Source organism: Mustela putorius, unplaced genomic scaffold (genome assembly GCF_011764305.1).
Source record: "Mustela putorius furo isolate JIRA1106 unplaced genomic scaffold, ASM1176430v1.1 tig00003845_pilon_pilon_pilon, whole genome shotgun sequence".
NCBI lineage: Eukaryota > Metazoa > Chordata > Mammalia > Carnivora > Mustelidae > Mustela > Mustela putorius.
The window spans coordinates 62712140-62734676 of NW_025421998.1; the positions used below are offsets into that span (position 1 = coordinate 62712140).

Below are 22537 nucleotides of genomic sequence, written 5' to 3' on the forward strand. Positions count from 1 at the left end.
CTTGTAGAGTTGGAGGAAGGTGAAGATTTCCTAAGACTGGAGGTTTCACCTTGCCTTAAATGATGGGTGTCTTGCTCCTGTTGAGGACCTTTGAGGATGGGAACCACCAATCCTGTAGTGGCGCCAGCCTGTGCCCCCATGTGGTTTTCTGTGGCCATGCTCAGCAGCCCAACACAGTCAGAGGCAGATTGAGCGGAACTCCGCTGAGATTTGGGTTTGGCCGCACAGTTATAAAATAATGACAGTAAAACAAAGGAGTCTAGGATCTTGCCAAGAAAGTGGCAGAAGTAGTAAGAGGACAGATCTAAGCTGGATGGAGAGCTAAGTGAAGAAAGATGACTTTTAGTGGAACTCCTAATGAGAATAAAAAAATTGGTATATTTTGGGTTTGACTATTTCAAACATAAGACCTTTATAGGACCAGCTTTTGTTCATTTTTATCACCAACAATGCTACACTGTAGGGGGATGGAGCTGTATGTAAGAAAATCCCTACTCTCAGAAACATGGTTTCTCAGAAACATTTTATAGCAGAGTGTGTCAGTAAGAACACTCAGTAGAATGATTGGCACAATCAACAGATCAAGGTGAAAGGTACTAAAGATGTGTGGGAAGGGACTCTATTCAGCGCAGGGTAAGAGGTGGATTATCAGGGAAGCATTCATATAAAAACTCCCCCAAGTAGGTCTTAAATACAGAAAGACAGCTACAAGCAGAATAGGGACAAAAAATTATTGTGAGTAGACCAGTAGCACAGGCAAAGGCAGCAGAGTATAGGAAAAGCCTGATTAGGAGTTAAAGTTTATGGAAAAATAATGTAAGATAAGGCTATGAAAGTAATTAAAAAAAAATTTTTTTTAAAGATTTTATTTATTTATTTGACAGAGAGAGATCACAAATAGATGGAGAGGCAGGCAGAGAGAGAGAGAGAGGGAAGCAGGCTCCCTGCTGAGCAGAGAGCCCGATGCGGAACTCGATCCCAGGACCCTGAGATCATGACCTGAGCCGAAGGCAGCGGCTTAACCCACTGAGCCACCCAGGCGCCCCTGTGAAAGTAATTTAAACTCAAATTACCGAGAGCCTTAAATGTGCTCATGAATTGGGGACTTTATTCAGTAGGCAGTGAGAGGAGTTTGTGAACATGACTGAGATGTGCTGTAGGAAGACTGGCCATCCAGAAGGAAATCCTTATCGCCATCCTTATTTAAGGCCTCACTCAACGGCTCTCAATGGGACTGCACAAAAGAGTCATCTTGAGTGAGTGAGTGCTTTGAAAGATACCTGATGGGTCTACCCACCAGAAATACCCACCTGGTCCCTTTCAGCTCGGGGGAGGCTCAGGCATTTAAAAGTACTCCAGAGGATCCTAATCCAGGACCAGGGTTGAAAGGCATGGTCTCTTCTGTGTAGTTTATGTTGATACAGTAAGGCTCAAATCAGACAGTAATAAAGGAAAGCAGGATGGATGGATGGATGGATATGTTAAATTCTGGGGGTAAAACAAAAACAAAAACCTACCTGTAACAAGCTAAACTGACCCAGCAAAATTAAAACTAAAAGCACACCATTACACCATTCCCATCACAAAAGAAAAACAGATATCGAATATATACAATTTATTTAATAAATTAATGTCATTCAAAATACAGTGCCAGAACATGATGCAGTTGAACATGCTAGTAAGGTTTGTCATGAAGCACCTGTGCTCATGTTAGATTGGCGGCGCCCCGCTACTGCTAGTGGTTCCTGGGATTAATGCCAGAGCAGCACTAGTTACCTGCTCATCTGCACGGCTAGTGCAGAGAATTCCTGAACAGTTCACCTTTCTACTCCTACCCCCCCCACACACACACAACAGGTTAAAAAAAAACCACACACACACCCTGACAGCTAATGGATAACTATACACAGTCACTCTACAGTAATGCTTGTTATTAAATTAGGATGTAATGACCTGGTTAACCCACTCTAAATCTTTAAGATGGAGAAATACAACAGCAGCAGGTAGTTATATGCATGAGCCAATGTTAATGTAATACAGAAAGTGGAGGCATTTACTGATTAAAGCTCCACACAGACCCGCACAACGAGGGACTAGCAATTCTTATTGCAAGCCCAGCAACTTAAGTCCACACCTGGTAAATGACCAGCTAATTGGAAGACCTGTATTCTAGATAGACAAGTATAAGTTAGTGAAGAGAGAATACATGCACCTCATAGTATAGTTAGACTGATCCTGCAGTCATAGCTTTCCCTGTGCAATACCATAAAATGGAAGATCTTCCTCAACTATAGTAAAGGATTTTGACAACATTTCTATACCAACATGGACACTAGTGTCAAGTGCAGCTGAATTAATTACACTGGGAAAAAAAAAAGTATTCTAAGACTTCAGAAAAGAAGCACGGGAATGAAATACATATACTAAAATAACCTCGGCACAATTTGTGATATACCACACTAGGAACAGGAAACTACTTTAATAAGTGAACTTTTTGAACTGTACATAACACAGGGCTAACAATGTTATTAGATAATCCAGATTCTTATGCTCTCATGATACATGTAGAAGTTTCTCAATTATTGGATAATCTATTTCATATTATGGAAGCATATCTTTCTGTAAGACTCACGGATATATATTATACTGATGCAAATATTAAGTAGGGCATAAAAATAAAATTTATCAAAGATAGACTTTTATGTACTCATATTTAGTCCTTTCATAGCCTCTCCTGTTTAGCAAAGAAAATGACAAAGCACAGACATCAGGCGTGCACTCCCTCAACTCGCTGGCTATACAGGTGGTAGTGCAACCATTTCTCCATCCAATTCAAACTCCTCAGTCCCATCCGGTGAAAAAAGGTAAGTTGGTGGTTTCCACGGAGATTCTTCAAGGCAGGATGGATACAGTTTCCCCACAGTGCACCGAAAATCTCTCCCTAAGTCCCACAGTACACGTTCAGATATATGCTGCCGCAGAGACCACCGGTCAAGTTCTAGATCATACTGGTAGGTGACATACTTAGCTCTCTCGTTTAAGTGGGTTTCTCGCATAAACACACAGAGGGAATTTGAGATCACAACAGCTCTAACACAGGGGTCTGAGTACCTCTTAGCAGGGATGTTGGCTGCCATTTTCCACTCGTTTTTGTTCACATCATAAATCTCCACAGTTACTGAAGACCCATCTACAGTGCCAGAGGGGAGCCTTATGCCAGAATTGGTAGCAATGTGCAACCCTCCAATATAGAAAATTTTATCACCAAAAGCCGCAGCCGAAGCAAAAGACCTGCTAGTCTGTCTCATGGCCATTTCTACCCATGAATCAGACCTGGGAAAGTAACAGTACATGAGGTTCAGTGTCATCACATAAATGCAGTCGTGAACCACAACTGCCGCACTCCACTGCCACGCACAAGGCAGAGGGCTTACCATTGTCCACTCATCCTTCTCAGTATCGTATCTTTCCACAGTCCTCCGATTGAGTTCTCCACCTACACTGTCTCCTCCAATTGCATAGATATAGCCTTCACAGCAAACCAGAGATGGCTTTATACGGACAAAAAGCATCGGGGTCTTTGGAAACCAGGTATTTTGCTGTGCATCAAACCAATAAAAGCAATTCACAGTTCTGAAGGCAGTTTGAAGTTTGCTTGTTTTACTGTGATTTGTTTTTGTGTTTTTCAGAGGAACTTGACCCCCTGCTATATAGATGTCATTATCAGGAGTTACAACAGTCCCAACCTTATGCAAATCGGCTGGTGGGCTACACAGCTTGTAAACTTTTTCTGCTTGGGGGCTGTAACAGACAGAAGAGTAAAGACTACAAGGATTTTCTGAAGATGCTTCAATGAAAATCATCATCTCCTCTTTAGTCATTCCAAGTCTTGGTTTGAAAAACTTGGGCATAGACTTATACAGACCTTGAACCACTACAGACTTGTCATTGGGCGGCAGGCCTTGAAACCAAGCTCTCTGTGTTACTTCGGAAAGTGCATCAATTCTGATTTGGCTAAGAACTGAAGACAAATACTGGGATCGTGATTCTGTGTTGTACTCTAGCCACAGCATAGCAGCTTCGCGAACTGTCTCCTCCTTTTCAACATTTAAATTGTCACTACTGAGGATGTCTATCAGTAGGTCATGTGACAGCTGCATGAAAGCTTCCTGGTGATATACAGCAGTGAACTTGTGCTCTACCATTCTTTTAGCACTTTGTTTTAGTTCCTCACAACTGAACAGATCAGCAAAACTCAACAATCGCACGCAATTCTCTGCATTTATTTTTTTAATTAAGTATTCTCGACAACGTTGTAATACATCTTCTACCTAAAATGGGGAGGTGATAAAGACAAATTTTACTTTTATGTAAAATGCAAGTTTTTTTTAAAATCCAAGTATTATTAAGCAAATTCCTATACTATAGTTTCTATATTTAGATATGTATGCTTGGGCAAAGAGATAATGCCTTTCAGTAATAAAATAGTTTTGCATTTCTACTACTTGTCCAGTGGCCTACTTAAGTGTCCTATTTAGGAGCTAACAGTGTAACATTAAAAATAGGCTCTTAACAATAAATGGTCTTAAAGGAAAAGTATGGAAATGTATGTATAAGTTCTGTACTTTTCTAGGCTTAAAAATATGTAATTTTAAAAAATGGAAACAATGTAAATCACAGTACATAAATTTATAATGATAAATGATAATCATTTATTATAAATGATTACTGTTGAGTAGAATCTGGTTTCCTCAACATGAACAAGATAGTACCACAGAACAAGAAAACTAGGCATGATGACTAAGTACTTATCTGCCTTTCTTACCCAGAAAGATTGTCACCAAAGGAATAAATACACTAATATCCAGTTATAAATTATATTTAAATAACCCACCTTAGCCATTCTGTTTCCGAGATTTGTTTTTTCTTAAGAAGGAAAAGTAGATCTCAGATGAATCAGGACTACTACCTACTCTACTTAAATACCACAGCAAGGTAACTAGAAATGGTTTACAGTGAGAAGTCAGGGTGCTTAGACTGGATGGTCAGTACTTAGGCAATATTAGGCAGGTTTACTCCTCTAAGCCTCAGCTTTCTCCTGTATACAATTGGGGGAGATCCTTACCAATGATTATAATAAGGATTAGATGATATCTATGTATCTATAGATAAAGCACAACCTCTAACCTAGATAAAACATTAGAATAGTAGTAGGCATATAAAAACATTATCATTCTCTGTGGTTAATATGGAAAGTCATGTTGGTAGTCACAAAAAGCCTCTTGTCAGAGGACAGCCCAGTCCAAGAGAGAGTCCTGTGTTACATTTGGTAACTATGTGCATATAGAGTTCATTAACATGGTAGGAAAAAAGTTGTAAGGAACAGTGTCACTATTTACATTAATAAAGTACCCTGGAACCCAAATTTCCTAAAATTCCTCAAACTTTTTTTTTTTTTTTTTTTAGCAATTCTAAAAAATACCTGATTTGAGCTTCTGGTTCTAAAAAAGGTTACTGAAAACTTAAACTATGGAAAGACCATGTAGACTGTACGCATTTGCTCCTTTAAGGTTTGGAATTAGGTTATGAATGCCTTTAATCCTAAAGCACCAAGAAGCTACTATGGACCTTAATTTCCCCGGAGTGTTAAGTACAATAGGACACTGTATAAAACACAGACTGAGTTCTGGTTCCCAGAATTTCACTCAGTGTCATTCATACTCAACGCAGATCACACTATGCAGTACCTATCAGGTATCACGACCTGTTCTCCCCAAATACAACCTTTAGGGTCAAGGTTCTCCCCTCAGAGAAACTGTTTCTGAAGTACAAACTGTTCTTTCAAAACAAGAGAAAGGAATGAGGAATATATTTTTTAATATTCCTCTTAAATGTTTTTTAAATGTTGAGAGGAAAATAGGGTAAAATAGTTTATCTGTAAATGGATCAATGATCACTTTTTTAAATAGTTCTCCTAAATAGCTCAAATACAGTCACATGGCTATTATAAATACTTAAAGTCTGACAATTTCCATAAGAATCTTCAGATTTGGGGCACCTGAGTGGCTCAGTGGGTTGAGCCTCTGCCTTCGGCTCGGGTCATGATCTCAGGGTCCTGGATCAAGCCCCACATCAGGCTCTCTGCTCAGTAGGGAGCCTGCTTCCCCCTGTCTGTCTGCCTGCCTCTCTGCCTCCTTGTAATCTCTCTCTCTCTGTCAAATAAATAAACAAAACCTCTTAAAAAAAATTCAGATTTTCTGTGAAAAGTAATACCATCAAAAACTAATATGTCTCCGGCTTTAGGAACAAAAAATTGAAGCCCTTACAGTTTTGTTTTGGGTTTTTTTAAAAAAGATTTTATTTATTTATTTGACAGACAAAGATCACAAGTAGGCAGAGAGGCAGGCAGAGAGAGAGAGGGAAGCAGACTCCCTGCTGAGCGGAGAGGTCATGATCCCAGGGTCCTGGGATTGAGCCACTCATCGCATCAGGGCTCTCTGCTCAGCAGGGAGCCTGCTTCCCTTCCCCTCTGCCTGCCTCTCTGCCTACTTGTGACCTCTGTCAAATAAAATCCTTAAGAAAAAAAAAAAATTTTATTTTTACTTGAAATCCACACTCTCAGGTAGAATAGAAACCATTTACAATGTGAAACCAGTATGAAATCTTCACCCATCTTTTAATTAAGTTCCCATCATAAAACTAAAGAAGTTTATTGGCTGACCAAATCCTATTGTTTTCCCCCTATACATTATTTTAAAATTTATTTATTTAAGGAATCTTTACACAAATATGGGGCCCAAACCCAGGACCCTGACATCAAGAGCTGCCTGTGTTTCCAACAGCCAGCCAGGCACCCTCCCTTGTACATTTTTTTTTTTTTTTAAGATTTTATTTATTTGTCAGAGAGAAAGAGAGATCGAGCACAGGCAGACAGAGTGGCAGGCAGAGGCAGAGGGAGAAGCAGGCTCCCCGCTGAGCAAGGAGCCCGATGTGGGACTCGATCCCAGGACGCTGGAGATCATGACCTGAGCTGAAGGCAGCTGCTTAACCAACCGAGCCACCCAGGTGTCCCAAAGCTTGTACATTTTAAAAAGAGAAAACCTACCTTCTAAAATCTGCAGTAAGAAAATCATATCGATGTAACACAACACTTATGAAACAATGTCTCTTGAATACATAAACTACAGATTATGTATGTAACAGGAAGATCTACTTACCTGCAGGAAGCAAGCAGTTTCATAAAGCTGTTCTACAGTGCTATCATTTATTGCCAAGTTACCCGTGTATGCGTAAGCGATTATTATCTGTAAGGTGGCTGCATCCACATTCCTCAGGTGCACATGTGTCTGTTTGCTTTCACTGAGTCCACTCATGAACATGGCCCTACCGGAGACAGACAGAAAAAAAAGCTTAAGGGTTTAGGATAAAACCAACATAGACATAAAAAGGAAACGAGACAACACGGATGTTTATTTAGAGCATTTGCTGAAGAACGTGTTCTAGGGAAAGCGTTGAGAGAGACAGCAAAAAAAGCATAATTCAGTGCCAAAGAAGTATCAGACTATTCTGTTATGCCATTCTCAGTGAAAACATCAATGGAATACCATTAATATATTAATACAATGGAATACCATTCAGCAATAAAAAGGAACTAAGTATTAATGCGTACTACAACATAGATGAACCTCTAACACATGCTCAAAGAAAGAAGCCAGATACAAAAGACCACATATTGTAGGATTCCATTTATATGAAATAGCCCCACCAAAAACAAATATAGAGACAGGAGAGAGATCAGAAGCTACCCAAGGACTATGGGTAAGAATGGTGACTGACTGTAAAAGGGTAGAAATGTTTCAAATTAGATGGTAGAGATGCTTCTGCATGTCTGTAAATATTCTAAAATTCATTTAAAATGGGTGGGTTTTGTGATACGTAAATTTTAACTCAATGAAGCTGTTAAAAATGTCATTCGCTCAAATGATTCCCTAAAAATATACATGGTAGTTTCCTAAAAGTATTATATACAGGAAACCACATCAAAAAGGCAACTGGTGGTGTAGAGAAAAAGAAGAATACCCACTGGGATGCCTGGGTGGCTCAGTGAGTTAAAGCCTCTGCCTTCGGCTCAGGTCATGATCCCAGGGTCCTGGGATCAAGCCCTGCATCGGGCTCTCTGCTCAGCAGGGAGCCTGCTCTCTCTCTCCTCTCTCTCTCTCTCTGCCTGCCTCTCCACCTCTCCACTTGTGATCTCTGCCTGTCAAATAAATAAATAAAATCTTAAAAAAAAAAAAAAAGAACACCCACTACAGGTGAGAGATGAAAAGAACAATGTGAAGAATATTACTGCATGCATAGGATGTGATCAAAAGTAGGTATCACAATACCCTAGCTTAGGCTCCTCAACGACAAGATGAGGAAAGCCATCAACATGGATAAACTAGTGAATCACAACAGAACATGACCGTTTTCTTCCAGGGACAGAAGAACTCATGCAGGAGACTGGAAAGCAAGCTGGGAAGATGAGTGGCAGTCAGGTCACAGGGCTTTTAAAGAGAGACAGAGGCTTCTGAGCCTTCTCTTACAGTGGAGAACACTGAAGGGTTTCATGCCTGGAATAATCAGCAGGATAAAATGTATTCTAAGGACAACTACTCTATTGACCTCAAGGACCAAAGGCTGAAGACAGGAAAACAGACGGAGTCTACTGCAATAATCTGCAACAGGAATAAGAAGAATCTGCCCCAGAGTGGCAGAAATGGATACAAAAGCTATCACAGTGAATCAAGATCCAGTGATTTTCTGAACAGAGGAAATGAATAGAGAGGGAAATAAAGCTATGTGTTTATTTTCCAATTAAGTGCCTGAAAGAATACTGCTAGTCATTGAGAGAAAAATTTTAAGATCAAGGAAATGCAAGGTCACGTTAATCCTGGGAAAAGGGGGAGTTAAATTTTAGATACCTTTAAGGTAAGGAAATAACGGAAAATCAGTTAAGTATTTAATATTACTGAAACTCTGGAGAAGGTCAAGCAATAATGCAACAGGCTATGAATTATTTATTTACAAAGTGACGTGTTAAAGGTGAGTAAGTTATCTGAGGGGGACTAAAACACTCAAAAATACACCCTGAATCCCAATGACCAACCTAAGGTAAAGTTCAATGAGGATAAAAAAGGAGAAAGAATGAGAAAAGGTTGTCCTTATTCCTCATTCTAAGCTACACCAGTGACTCCCTAACTGCTTTTGTGGTGTGTGTTGCCCTTAATTCCAGTTTTCTGACACCCCGCCTCTCTTGTCCTAAGCAGTATGGTACTGGACTGTTGCTTCTTACTTCTCTGATGAATCTTTCTTAATTTTGGCTCAGATCATGGTCCTGGGATCAAGCCCTGCATTGGGCTCTGCACTCAGCAAGGAGTCTGCTGGAGATTATCTCTAGTGCCCCCACACTCCACCCCGTGCTTGTTCTCATTCTCTCTCAAAAATCTTTAAAAGGGGGGCGCCTGGGTGGCTCAGTGGGTTAAGCCGCTGCCTTCGGCTCAGGTCATGATCTCAGGGTCCTGGGATTGAGTCCCGCATCGGCTCTCTGCTCAGCGGGGAGCCTGCTTCCCTCTCTCTCTCTGCCTGCCTCTCCGTCTACTTGTGATTTCTCTCTGTCAAATAAATAAAATCTTAAAAAAAAAAAAAAATCTTTAAAAGGGGAGAGCTAATAAGCCTAGGTATTGACTCAATCTATAACCTCCAATTTCTAATACCATCTAACTAAGCCAACAGATCCGAAGAAGAAACTATCACAATCATTTAGGAAGCTCTTAAACATAAAAAATTTTGAAATTTTAACCCAGACCCACTAAATCAGAATTTCTAAATTTGAAATCCAAGAATCTCTGTAGAAGCACTTGAGGAGTCTGATGATCAACCAAGTTTTAGAACCACTGTTTGCAAATATGCTAAGCTTTCTAAGAAAATCAGTGTCTGAAATTGCATGAAAACTCCACAGTTTAACCTGAAACAACTGCAGGCACAGCAAAGGTAATTAGCATTTTGGCCTCAGCTTCTGCAATCATGAGATATGTTACATTAAGAAATGCAACATTTCTACACCTTCATGTATGGTAACCTCAAAAAATCAAATCCTGTCTACAGCTGTCACTAAAGAACAGCAGAAATTAACTTTCACTGCTGATCTTGACTTTATGGCCACTAATATCTGTGAAAAGATTATACTGGTCCACATTTAACTCACCTTTATTCACTCTGTCCCTTTCAGATATTAAAAAAAATTCAACCTAAGGGCAGACCACAAAAGAATTTCTATGCCTTTGCTTCTATTCCTTTCATAAAACACATCATAAAGAGAAACCTACCTAAAAAAGATTAAAATATTCAGAAGATCATAAAAATGTAAAGTTACGCTTTACTTACTTATTTGCTATTACAAATAATCAGTTTCTCAATTCTAAGGCACAGAGAACAATGTTATTAATTACTAAATATTTAAATCTGGCAAGGAGTCTGGTAAGGCCAATATCATAAATAACAATAACCAAGAATGAGAAAAACATTTTTCCTAAGGAAATAAAGTCCTTAACATATCTGAATAGCAACACTGATCCTCTAAAAGTTATTCTCAAGCCTACTTATATCAACAATGACTACTCTTTTCTAAATGTAGTATTTTAAAATCTCAATGGTAAATAAAAATTATTCTTTCTCTTTCAATCTTTTTGCCTCCCCATAATTAAAACTTCACCTGAGTTAATTTCAACAAATTTCTTATATTTAAACCTCTGTAAAAACTTCTTTCACCTGTCTTTTCCATGCAAGGAAGTGATCTGGCAAGCACTACACCACTGGGATAGAAAAATTAAGCAAAACATTAAGACATCTTTTCTTTTTAACTTAAACGTTTAAAAGAATTCCTACTAAAACATTAAAATAAGCTGACATTCTGCATTTGAAATTAAAAACCAAGTAAGATTAAAGTACTTACCTAAAATAAGAGCTACATGTTGCAAGAACCATCTTATGACAAGGGAATTCAGTGCCCTCAACAATTAACACTATGTCAGTAAACAACTGCTGTTCATAAAACAGTTTTAACTGTTCCAACAAGGACACAGCATATTCAGTATTGATCTGCCTCTCGTCTTGAGTGGACATGACTGTATTCCATTAATATCTCCTGGAACAGATTGGAAAAGTCAGTCACTGATGGAAGGTCAAGTGAATGCTTCAGAAATTAAAAAAGGAGAAACTCTGCTTGCTGTTATCTCCAGCATTCAGAATCAAGACTGACACATTCACTAATGAGTATCTTGTTATATGCTTAGAATCACTCCTAGGTCATCCTGTGTTAATTAGGTTCTTCAGTTCTTCAACACGGTCTGCAACCGTCTTGCTCAAATTTGCAATTGTTGTGCAGCTCATGAGTTAAAGAGAGTAACACACGAGGTAGATTTTGCAGTGACATCCTATGTTCTGCGAATCCTCTGGAGTAACTAAAAAAAAAAAAAAAAAAAAAAAAAAAGTCAGAGTATCCAGGCCAGTACATTTTTAGGATACAGTGCTTAAAAGGCAGATTTATATATAAATTGTATTTATTTGAAGTTCAACTACAGACACTACCATAAAAATGAACCATGAGAAAAGGGCCATTTTAAAGTCTATTAGATTTAAAATAAAAAAGACTGAAGAAAATTAACATTTACAGTTTTAAATGAACTTTTTTTCTTTTCTTCAAAATATAAACATTCTAGAAAATAAAAAGCACATCAATAAGCACATATTTTTAAAGTTATTTTAAAATAAAGAATTTAAATTACTAGCAAAGCCAAATCTCGTAGTTGTTTAGTGGCAATACAGGACCATAATTTATGAGGAAAAAAACACATCAAAAAAACAACAACCCTTTCTCTTGCATGGAGAACCTTATTTTCAGGACATAGTCTAAATGTACTTACAAAGGTTTTATACTTAATTTAAATTACTTAAATTATATGGTAAATAGATTCCATTAGTTTCTTTCCAAAGTATACACTATGTTTTTTATATGTATAGTTCAGTAAGGGAAATATATGCAATAGATCTTTGCACAGTGGTTCCATCCTGGAAATCTTTCTGAGTATACAATTTTACTGGGGAAAAAAACTTTTTTAAACTAAACATGATAAAGAGACATGTGTTACTACATGGAAGACTCCATATTATACAAATATGAACACTCTCCAAAATGTGTAACTTTAAGACAAATCCAATCTAAATCCTATCTGCAGAAGATTCATCTAAAAGAATGCACAGAAGTTGCCAAGATATTTGAGGGAAAGTGAGGGCAAGTTTTTCCTCATGATTCTTATCAAATAATAAAATATATTACAAAATATATATATATTACAAATCTACAATAAGCCGAAGTAAATATAAGAAATTAGACTAAACTCTAGCATTTTAAAATGAAAGATTGCCTTATTTCAACAAATAATGTTGGAACAACTCACTAACCACCTGAGAGGAAAAAATGTTATACTGCAAAGCACTCATTAGAAGAAATTCCAGCTGAAATAAAATTTAAATTATTTGGAAATCAGTAATTACAACATATGGCAAAGGAATTTCAAATCAGGAAAAGAGGTAAAACCCACACAAAATTAATAGATAGCTAAAAACTATCACTTCTTGAATTAGATAACTCTTAGTTCCCATAATCAAAAAACCAAGTACTACGCACAGGAAACCTATAAATAATACCATGATTGGAACCACTAACACCTTTTCTCACAAAGTATCTCCCATATGTCAAAGAGAAGATCACACTGTACTTCCTGCCAAACTATACTATTACACAAATTGCTAACTTGATATACACTTGTCAAATTTCCAACAAACTTAACTCTAAACGTAACTAAAACAGGTGCAAAGGCAGAGTGAGACTTTGGGTCATTTAAGGTAACGACTTTGCTCTTCCAGATCTCGAAGTTACACTATAAATCTCATCTACTACTACAACCTCTAAGGCTAATAATACCTAAAATCACTGGCTATTTTCACTTATCAATGATGCAAGATCCAGTGTTAGTAACGGTGTGGGACAATGAGTATTCTTACACAGTGTAAGCCAATTCATACCTACATGCCCTTATTCAAAACCCTTAGAGCTAGATATGTTCTGGAATTTAGAATTTTTCAGGTTTTACAGAGGTAATATGGTATATATATCACGTATTACAGGACGCTCTCAAGAAATCTGGTGCAGCACTCCATAACAACATATTACGATCCTTTCTGTGAGAAATACGAACAATGTGAAAATATAGAAATAGCCTCATGTTACTTCAGGTTGAGTTTTGTTCGTTTTCTCTTCAAACCTGATTTTAAGAGCTTTCTGAATTTCAGAACTGCAAGTGAATGACTATAGAAAGCAGAATATCTGGCAATGTAAATATTCAATATCTCAATCTATCAATTCTACCTCTAGAAATTTATCTTACAGAAATGCATGCATTGATAAACTGGGAAGTCCTAACCCTAGCTGCAAGACCCAAAATTGTCCTCATCCCTATTTACCTCAGGTGAGAGGAACTGGTAGCCAGGGCCCGGGTGGATTTGCATCACACTGCTAGACCCCAGAATTCCTTGCAGATTAGCTGAACAGCCTCTCCCTCTGGCCATTTCTTTAACTTCATAACATGACCTGATTTTTTGTAGGGACTTGCTTTCTTGCTGTGACTCTTTTAGGCCTCATTTGTTATGTCTGGGTTTTACTAGATCTGAGTTTTTTTTAAATCATACTCATGAAACCATACTGAAACAAGTGAAGTCTGCTTTTATAAAATTACACTGTGAGCCAACTTTATGTAATCCTCATTATGACTGCTTTATGCACCCTTATTTCCCAGGCCTTACTTTGTAATCTAAGGTTCACTTTCTTCCTGATAAGGTAATTTTTATTTACAATATCTTAATACTAAAATTGGCAGAGGGGCGCCTGAGTGGCTTAGTCATTAAGCGGCTGCCTTCGGCTCAGGTCATGATCCCAGGGTCCTGGGATAGAGCCCCACTCAGGCTCTCTGCTGAGCGGGAAGCCTGCTTCTCCTTCTCCAGTCCCCCTGCTTGTGTTCCCTCTCTTGTGGTCTCTCTGTCAAATAAATAAAATCTTTAAAAAAATAAAATAAAATAAAGGAGGCAGAAAAGGTAAGTAATTTAGAAATCAAGTAATTAAGTTTAATAATTTAAACAGATCTGTATCTAGTACAATTCAAAATAAAGCTGTCACTTTTGAGACTACAGACTTCAAAATATATTAACTAAAAACGTGAAAAGGTACAAAGTTGTTTTTTTTTTTTACTTTTATTTATTTGACAGACAGAGATCACAAGTAGACGGAGAGGCAGGCAGAGAGAGAGAGAGGAAAGCAGGTTCCTTGCTGAGCAGAGAGCCCGATATGGGGCTCGATCCCAGGACCCTGGGATCATGACCCGAGCCGAAGGCAGAGGCTTTAACCCACTGAGCCACCCAGGCGCCCCAGGGGCAAAGTTTAAAATGATCAACTAACATCCCTCAAATGCCCATTAACATAACCATTTACTATAACAAGATTCCTCTTCTCCCAAAAACAAAACTTGAAATCAATATCCTAAAATTTTTATTTTATAGTCTGTACTGTATTACCAGTGATTTGATGTATTTTATGAATTTTCCCTTTTTAATAAATGTATTATGTCACATACCATTCTCTTATACCTAAAATTAGCTTCAAAATAAGTCACACATCCAGTTATCTGCAGAAGTTAGCACCCACAGACTAATTCCCAGGAATCAAGAAATTATTTAATTTTCTATCACAAATCAATGGCTGCTTAAGTTTAACTCAACAAATGTTTACTGAGTATTCATTAAGTGCTGGTCATTGTACTGTTAAGTACTCAGACTGAGAGTTGCCAACCACTAGAGCCCCAAAACACCTTATGCATTTATTCTTACTACAGACTATAGCCCAAACCATGATTATCATTTAGAAAGTTTTAAAACTAATTATTCTAAACAAAAGCTAAAAAAGTGGCAGCAAATAGGTGAAACAGGTCATGTATAAGAAAATTTTTTAATAAAGTAAGGAATTTTAAGACCTAAAAAGTGCAAAATATAGAGGAAAAGAAAAAACTAAGTAACGTTTTTCTTAAAATCTATCGATCTTGGGACACCTGGGTCGTTCAGTCCGTTAAGCATCTGCCTTCGGCTCAGGTCATGATCCCAGAATCCTGGGATGGAGTTCTGCATGAGGCTCCCTGTTCAGCCGGGAGTCTACTTCTCCCTCTGCCTGCTGCTCCCCCTGCTTGTGCTCTCTCTCTGACAAAAAAAAAAAAAAAAAAAACCTTAAAAAATAAACAAACCTAGCTGTCTAGAAATTTCATTTCCAAACTTCTGATAACACAAGAACAAGAAATTTTATTCTCTATCATAAGAAAAACTGCAATACAAGTAAAATGAGCAAAGGAGGTAGCTAGCACTTGGCTCCACTACGAACAGTGGTTCACACTACAGAAAGCAAAAAAACTTAAAAAGACCTTTTTTAAGCCTTCTCAATTTACATATGCAATGATTATCTAATTTAGAAAAATAAACTTTAAGGGGTATACTACTTTCTCCTCTTACATGAAGACAAAATACTCTAGAGAATATGCAAGCTGTAAAGTCTCTGTCCCAAATGCTTAATTCTGTTGGTATAGCCCCAAAGCAGCAAAAGACAGTACGTAAACAAACGGGCATACTGTGTTTCAGTAAAACTTATTTCCAAAAACAGGCTACAGACCACATGTACCAATCTCTGCTTCAGACTGCCTCTTGATCAAATATTAAGAGACTGTGATTAAAATGCGTAACTCAAGTTGTTTTTCCTAGAAGAATATTTTCCCTTTAGATCACAAAAACGGGAAAAGCACAAGCCTTAAAATGCTTAAAAGTTGAATTAAATGTAATTTTTTTTTAAGATTTATTTATTTGACAGAAATCACAAGTAGGCAGAGAGGCAGGGAGAGAGAGAGGGAGAAGCAGGCTCCCCGCCGAGCAGAGTCCAACGTGGGGCTCGATCCCAGGACCCCGAGATCAGACCAGAGCCGAAGGCAGAGGCCCAACCCACTGAGCCACCCAGGTGCCCCAAATTAAATGTAATTCTTAATGTAACCTGTATATATTCCACTTTCACCTAAAATATTTTAAGAACTATTACCTAATCACACAACTAACTGCTTTCTCCACCTACTGCAGGTTCAGTGGATTCTGAAACACTTTCTCTTTTACGTACTGTGAGTACCCTTTATTGAGGTTAAAAACATAAAGGACATTCCTCTACAAGATAATCTGTTGAAAAAAATAAAGAAAAAACAATGAGAAAAAATACTATAGAGCCAGAAACACAACCTATTTTCTATTTTATTAACTATAATAATAACTGCGTACATTTGAGAACCACAAGATGTGTCAGAGACAATTTTTGTGTCAAGAGATATGCTTTAAAATCCTGTCTTTTAAAGCTGGTCATTAGAGTATCAGAACATATTCCACAATGAAAAATGCTGACCAGAGTAAGAATTAAATGGGAGTTGTACAAACATAATATAATGAAATTCAGAATCTAATAAAGTGCAATAAACTTTGATATAAAAATTATGGGTATTATAACTTCTTTTTCTATGTTATGGGCTCAATTCCATGGTTTTTACTGATCTGGTTGAAGGCAGAGAGTAACAGCACTGAATAAAGTCAGATAGCCACAAGCAGGACGAGATCCCTTCTTCTATTCTCTATCCACTGACTTCCTGCAAAACACTAGAGGACAAAGTCCACCTTATTTTTAAATCTAAGGGCTACCTATAGAAGTAGGAAATTTTATAAACTATGACTGAAAGAAAAACGAAAAAGAAAAAAATTGGGGTTCTAATAATGTTTTTTTCTCTATTGAGTGAATTCTACCACACATAACAGCTTTGAAACAAACACAGCTATCAGGTGATCAGGATTAAATCAGTCAACAATCCAAATTAACATACACAATTTTATTTAAAAATCTGAAACACCTCTTATGGGTACTTATTCCAACAGGTTTTCCTCAAATAATCAATGTGACTGTAAAATAACAGTATTAGAAAAAAGATGCTTAAGTCCACAGGCTTCAAAAGTCAAAATATGCCCCAAACTTTATCTACAAAGAAAATCTATACAAAGTAAATACAGCTAATCACAAAGGATAGTAACAATAAGGGCGCCTGGATGGCTCAGTGGGTTAAGCCTCTGCCTTCAGCTCGGGTCATGATCTCGGGGTGCTGGGATCGAGTCCCGCATTGGGCTCTGCTCATCGGAGAGCCTGCTTCCCCCTCCCTCTCTGCCTGCCTCTCTGCTTACTTGTGATTTCTCTGTGTGTCAAATAAATAAATAAAATCTTAAAAAAAAAAGTAACAATAAGCTATATATTTTATAGATTCTGAACATTGTTATTAAAGGAGTAGAAATCAAGATTAACTGGAGAAAGGCATGAAAAGGTTGAAATTTTTAAAAATAACTCCAAACACAAAGATTTCAGAGGTTGATGGCAGTGGATTTTATTGGGGGTGGGGGGTGTCTAATTTCACTTTGATACCTAGTTTTTCATCCCATAGGTATGTCATTTGTAGTAACCTTCCTCTGAGCAGCCACAGAAACACAAACAGAAGGAAAGCAAGTTTTTCCAATGTTAACCAGGCAAAACCTGGAAGATCAAGGAAAGAATAAAGTATTAAATAACTGCTGAATGTAAAAATGAGATTAATTTGCCATTAACTGAGCTGTGTATGTTAAATGAAATAAAAAGATGAGAAGGAGGTTGCCAAGAAGGACTGCAAAGAAATTCTACAAAGGATGAAGTAACAACAGCGAGGAAGGGCAGCGGACTGTAGGTCATCATCTGGACAAAGCGCTTCCCAACTACACATTATTAACTTAGATGGTGCTGCATCTTTCAATGCCACAATCGCCAACACAGAAGATAGAAAACTTTTCTTGGAAAGGATCCAAGGCATTCTGAATGTCAAGTTATTGCCAAAAAATTAAGAGCATGAGCTGTGGAGTCGTGAAAGCCCAATTCTTTAACATACTAGTTGTATAACCTTTTGTAAATTAGTTACTTTCTGTGCCACAATATGGTAATCAGTGAAATGGAAGATAAAAATGGAACTATTCTCAATGAGTTGATTAAATGATTTTCATAAAGATCTTAGGACCAGTGCCTGACACATTACACTACTACATAAACATCTACAGTTGTACTTATTAATGCGCTCACTGGCTAGGCTTTTTGTGGCACTTTCCCAACTCCTCAATCTCCACACCTGTACCAGGTCCAGGCGTCCCAGTTACAAGGTCTCAGCACTCAAACACAGTTCTCTTTTTACCATGGGTGAAAGGGATCCTAGACATTCAAAGATTTAGGGAGTATTTTGATGGTACAAATCATGAAACTGGCTCAACAAAGACTAATCTTCAAAGGGCTGATGCCAGTGCAAAACAAAACAAAACAAACAAACAAACAAAAAAACTAAAGGAGAACCAGAAAGCACCAGTGACAAAATAAAACACTGTTCGCATTAATGAAGTGATAGGTTTCTCCATAAGCTGGACAAAATACTGGTGCCAGCAAATTTGCTTTCAAATTATCAAAACCACCCTGACAGTTGAGAATGTCTGGAAAAGTACTCTGTCTTTAGAATGACGGTCAACCACTACACAGAATTTTTTTGAGCTGTGACAAACATCTATTAAAAAACAAACACCTTGCCTTTTGAAGAATTTATCAAGTTTGGTAAATGTCAGTATAGCTTTCCCTATTCTAACCAAATATCAGACCTCAGGTCTATTCCTATGTTCTTCATTTCCAACCACAATGAAAACTCTATAGGGCTCCATCAAGTAAATTCAGATAAGAAGTATAAGCTTCTGTACTACATTATGATTAGTAAGTTATTTCACTTCAAAAATATTAAACAAGACCATAAAGGAGATGCCACCTGTGACAGAATAATCCTATGATTATAGTATGTCCTTTTATTTTGGATATTGCTTTTCATTCTTTCTTCAGCTCTGCAATGACTTAAGAAAACTAGAGAAATGTAGACCAAAGCAAAACTGACCTTAACGTTCTCACTGGGATTTCATTTTCCACCAAGTCAATTATTTTTTTCAATCACAACAGCAGAAGAAAATATTTCCCAGATATTCAAACATACTGGTGTAGTCATTAAGGATACAGTCAGTTAACAATGATGACTACTGAAGTTTCTCAGTTTCTTCTGGGGGGGAGGGGGAAGTAAACTGAGGAATATTTAGAATCCTTTGCCTACCATGGAAACTACTACATGTCACCACTTGTCAGAGGTATGGAAGCGGAGCAAAGAAAGCCAAGAATTTTAAAAGCTTCTCTCATTATATTTTTTTCTCCAAATCCACAACAATCCCTTCTTCTCACACTGAGGAAATCTCGGTACTGCAAATTCCTGGCAAGGGAACCAGGTGTAATCTTCAAATATTTAAAAAATAACTTGTAATCAACCTGTCATTTCATATTTTTTTCAAGATTTTATTTATTTAAGAGAAAGAATGAGAGACAGAGTATGGTGAGGGAGGATCAGAGAGAGAAGCAGACTCCCCACTGAGCAGGGAGCCCCACATGGAACTGGATTCCAGGACTCCAGGATCATGACCTGAGGGAAGGCAGTCGCTTAACCAAATGAGCCACCCAGGTGACCTCAACCTGTCATTTCTAATACTCAAATACTACCTGTTCTATTCAAACTCCACAAAACTGAAAATGATAAGACTGAGATATAATGAAGTTTGACATTTTCATTCATGTGTTTTATGACTGTAGGACAAATCCTTTTTCCCCAATCTCAGGAAGCTAGGCAATAAGAAAAACAACTTGTCTAAATAAATGTGTAAAATCTTTTGGCTTTTCAGATTACATTCAAACTTCCAGGAATTCACTGTTCAATGTTTGATTCTTATGGAACAGCTCATTATTTCCATTATCTAGGAGAAAGAAAATCTACAGAATTGTGTGGGCTTAGGAACTATTACATGGCTATTTCCACCCTCCTCCTCATAGGCCCCATGAATAAAGTTAACAGACTTTATACTTCCTATGACAGCAAACAAAAAGGGGAGAAGAGTTACAATACTTTGAACTCTTCCTACAAAACTCCGTGTAGAGGAAACGGTACTACGTGGAAAAGTGAGGACTATGAGGGATGCTCAACAGAAATGTCATACATAGTACTATAGTCTACCCACAGACTTAGGATTTCAGTACCCAAACTAAAGGAGTTTCAATTAGCACTTAGATCAACGAAAGGTGAAAGTGAAGAAGTAAGCTTAACCTTAGTTAGCTGCCAGATGAAAAGAACAGCAAAATTTCACATTTCAAGACTAGAAAACAAAAGACTGGTTTGACTTCTCAATTTACTTTAGGTCAGGGGAAAAGAAAATCCTTCTGAAAAAACAAAAACAAACAAAAAAACGTTACCAAAGGCTAACTAAAATAAGTCACAATCGCAAGAGTTTTGAAGTCCATTATTACCTAAATTCAGGCAAAAACTCCCAATTCAGAGGGAAGGAGAAAAAAAAAATCCACCCTATTAGCTGCCTCAATAGAAGAAAATATAATTTTGGTCAAACCACATTGCTGATAAGATTTTGTTTCTGAATGCCTGAATGCTCAGTGAACCAGACGTACAGATTCATGTATAAACAACACGTGACCAGCCTTGCACCCTACATTTTTATAAGGCTGAGTGATATAGAAGATAAACACTATATACAAACATGCCCTTTTAAAGTTCATTTTACATTTTGGGTTTTCCATTTTCACGTGAAGGGACCAGAGGTCACGGACAATCCTAAGGGTCTGCAGCCCATGAAGTGTGTATTCATTCCTCTCCCTTTGAGGTCGCTGTAAAACAAGACCTGCGATAGCTAAACTGCGGGGGGATGGGGGGGGGCGAGGGAGGGGAAGACGTTAACTCAGAATAACTGCTTCAAGTCAAACCAAGAGATATTCTTATACTTCATGGTTTGTCAATTCATGGGGAGAGGGAGGTGGTCGAGTTCAAGTAAGTTAACGATTTCAGTCTGAAGTAAACACGTACACAATTTTGTTTCAAAGGGCTGCTTCTGCTTTTTAAAAATCGTCAGATCCGAATGGGCTCTCTGTTAATCTACACATCTCCTGCTTACTTCAGATGCACCGGTAAAGAAAAAGAAAAATGTAAGGAAGGGCTTGCCCTTCCCCGGCCCACCATCTCGCAAACCCGTCGCGAGGCGTCAAGGGAAACAGCTTTATTTTGGCAAGGGCGGGCGCCAACCGGGGCCAGGGCGCCGCCCGGGGGCCCGGGGCCGGAAACGCCCCCGCGAGCGGCGCACCCCGCCGCCCCAGCCCCACACACCGGCCCGGCGCCGGGCTGCAGAGGGGCCGCCGCAGGGTGCGGAGGGCGGCGCCGGCTGCCCGCGCCCCTCCCCCGCCCGCGGCGGAAACGTCTCGGGTTTGAAAGATGCCGCCGCCGCCCCCTGCCCCCCCTCCGCCCACGGAGCCACAAAGGGCCGAGCCCCCTCCCACCGCTGCCCTCCTTCCCCAATTCCTCCACAGGTCTTCGCGGGCTCTCCCCGCCCGCCCCTCCCTCTCGCCCGGCGCTGGCGACGCCTGCTCACCCGTGTCCCCAGGTCCGGAAGATTGGGATCCGGTGCGGCCAGAGACCCCGAAAACACTGGGCCCCTCGGGCGCGGGGGCGTGGCCCTCCCGCCCAGGCCAGGGCCGGGGTCTCGCCTCCGCCTCCCCCGAGGAAGCTTGGAGCCGCCGCCTCGTCTTCCTTCCGGCTTTCCCTCGCGCCCTCCCTCGGTCGGCCGGTCCTGCGCGGAAAGCAGCGTCCTTTGCGGGCGCCGCCGCACGCTCCTCAGGGCCCGACCACCGCCAGACTCCTCCCCCGGGAGCCGCCGGGCCGCGAGACGCCCGGCTCGCCGCTCCTGCCCCGCCCCTGCGGCGCGCGCTCGCCCCCTTCGCGGGCCCCTTCCGCGGCCCGGGAACGCGCGGCCAGCGGACCGTGAGCCAGCCTTCGCCAGGTTTCAATTCCCGCCGCTCGCGCCCGCCCAGCGGCACATGCGGCAGTTTTGCAGTTTCCCGGGTTCTGGAGGATCCCCCTCCCCGTTCTCCCGCCCTTACCCTAGCTTCCCCCGCCCTTTTCCTTTGCTGGATCCCACCGGAAAGCCAAAACAATTGGGTCCGCGCAAGCGCGAAAAAGGAAGCGGAAAAGGGAGGAAGGGAGGGGGCGGTGCGAGGTGACGCGGAGGCGCTTTTGGAGGGGTTTCCCGGAGAAGGTCAACCGATAGCCCGCTGAGGGCGCGTGCGCGGCGTGGTGGTCGCCCCCGAGACCGGCGGCCCTGGGACGCCGGAGGTTTTAGGCTTAGCCTGCCACAGGGAGAGGCCCGAGAAATTCGGTGCTAGGAAACCCAGACACCAAAGCAC

The 22537-nt window shown here is 39.7% G+C and overlaps 1 protein-coding gene across 3 annotated transcripts; it reads right to left on the minus strand.

The window, feature by feature from the left end:
* Window positions 1–1600: 1600 nt before the first annotated feature.
* On the minus strand, window positions 1601–22324 carry KBTBD2 (kelch repeat and BTB domain containing 2). Of its 3 annotated transcripts, none has more exons than XM_045062861.1 (5): window positions 22235–22320; window positions 21727–21924; window positions 10994–11501; window positions 7218–7383; window positions 1601–4331 (listed from the first exon to the last, which is right to left on the minus strand). In XM_045062861.1, the coding sequence occupies exons 3-5, from the start codon at window positions 11161–11163 to the stop codon at window positions 2796–2798; spliced, it is 1872 nt and encodes a 623-aa protein (XP_044918796.1). In that variant the 5' UTR covers window positions 11164–11501; window positions 21727–21924; window positions 22235–22320; the 3' UTR covers window positions 1601–2795. The 3 variants fall into 3 exon arrangements, with proteins under 3 accessions (XP_044918796.1, XP_004762673.1, XP_004762674.1); XM_004762616.2 differs by lacking the exon at window positions 22235–22320 and having other exon boundaries at window positions 10994–11185; window positions 11300–11501; window positions 21727–22224; XM_004762617.3 differs by lacking the exon at window positions 21727–21924 and having other exon boundaries at window positions 22235–22324.
* Window positions 22325–22537: the final 213 nt, after the last annotated feature.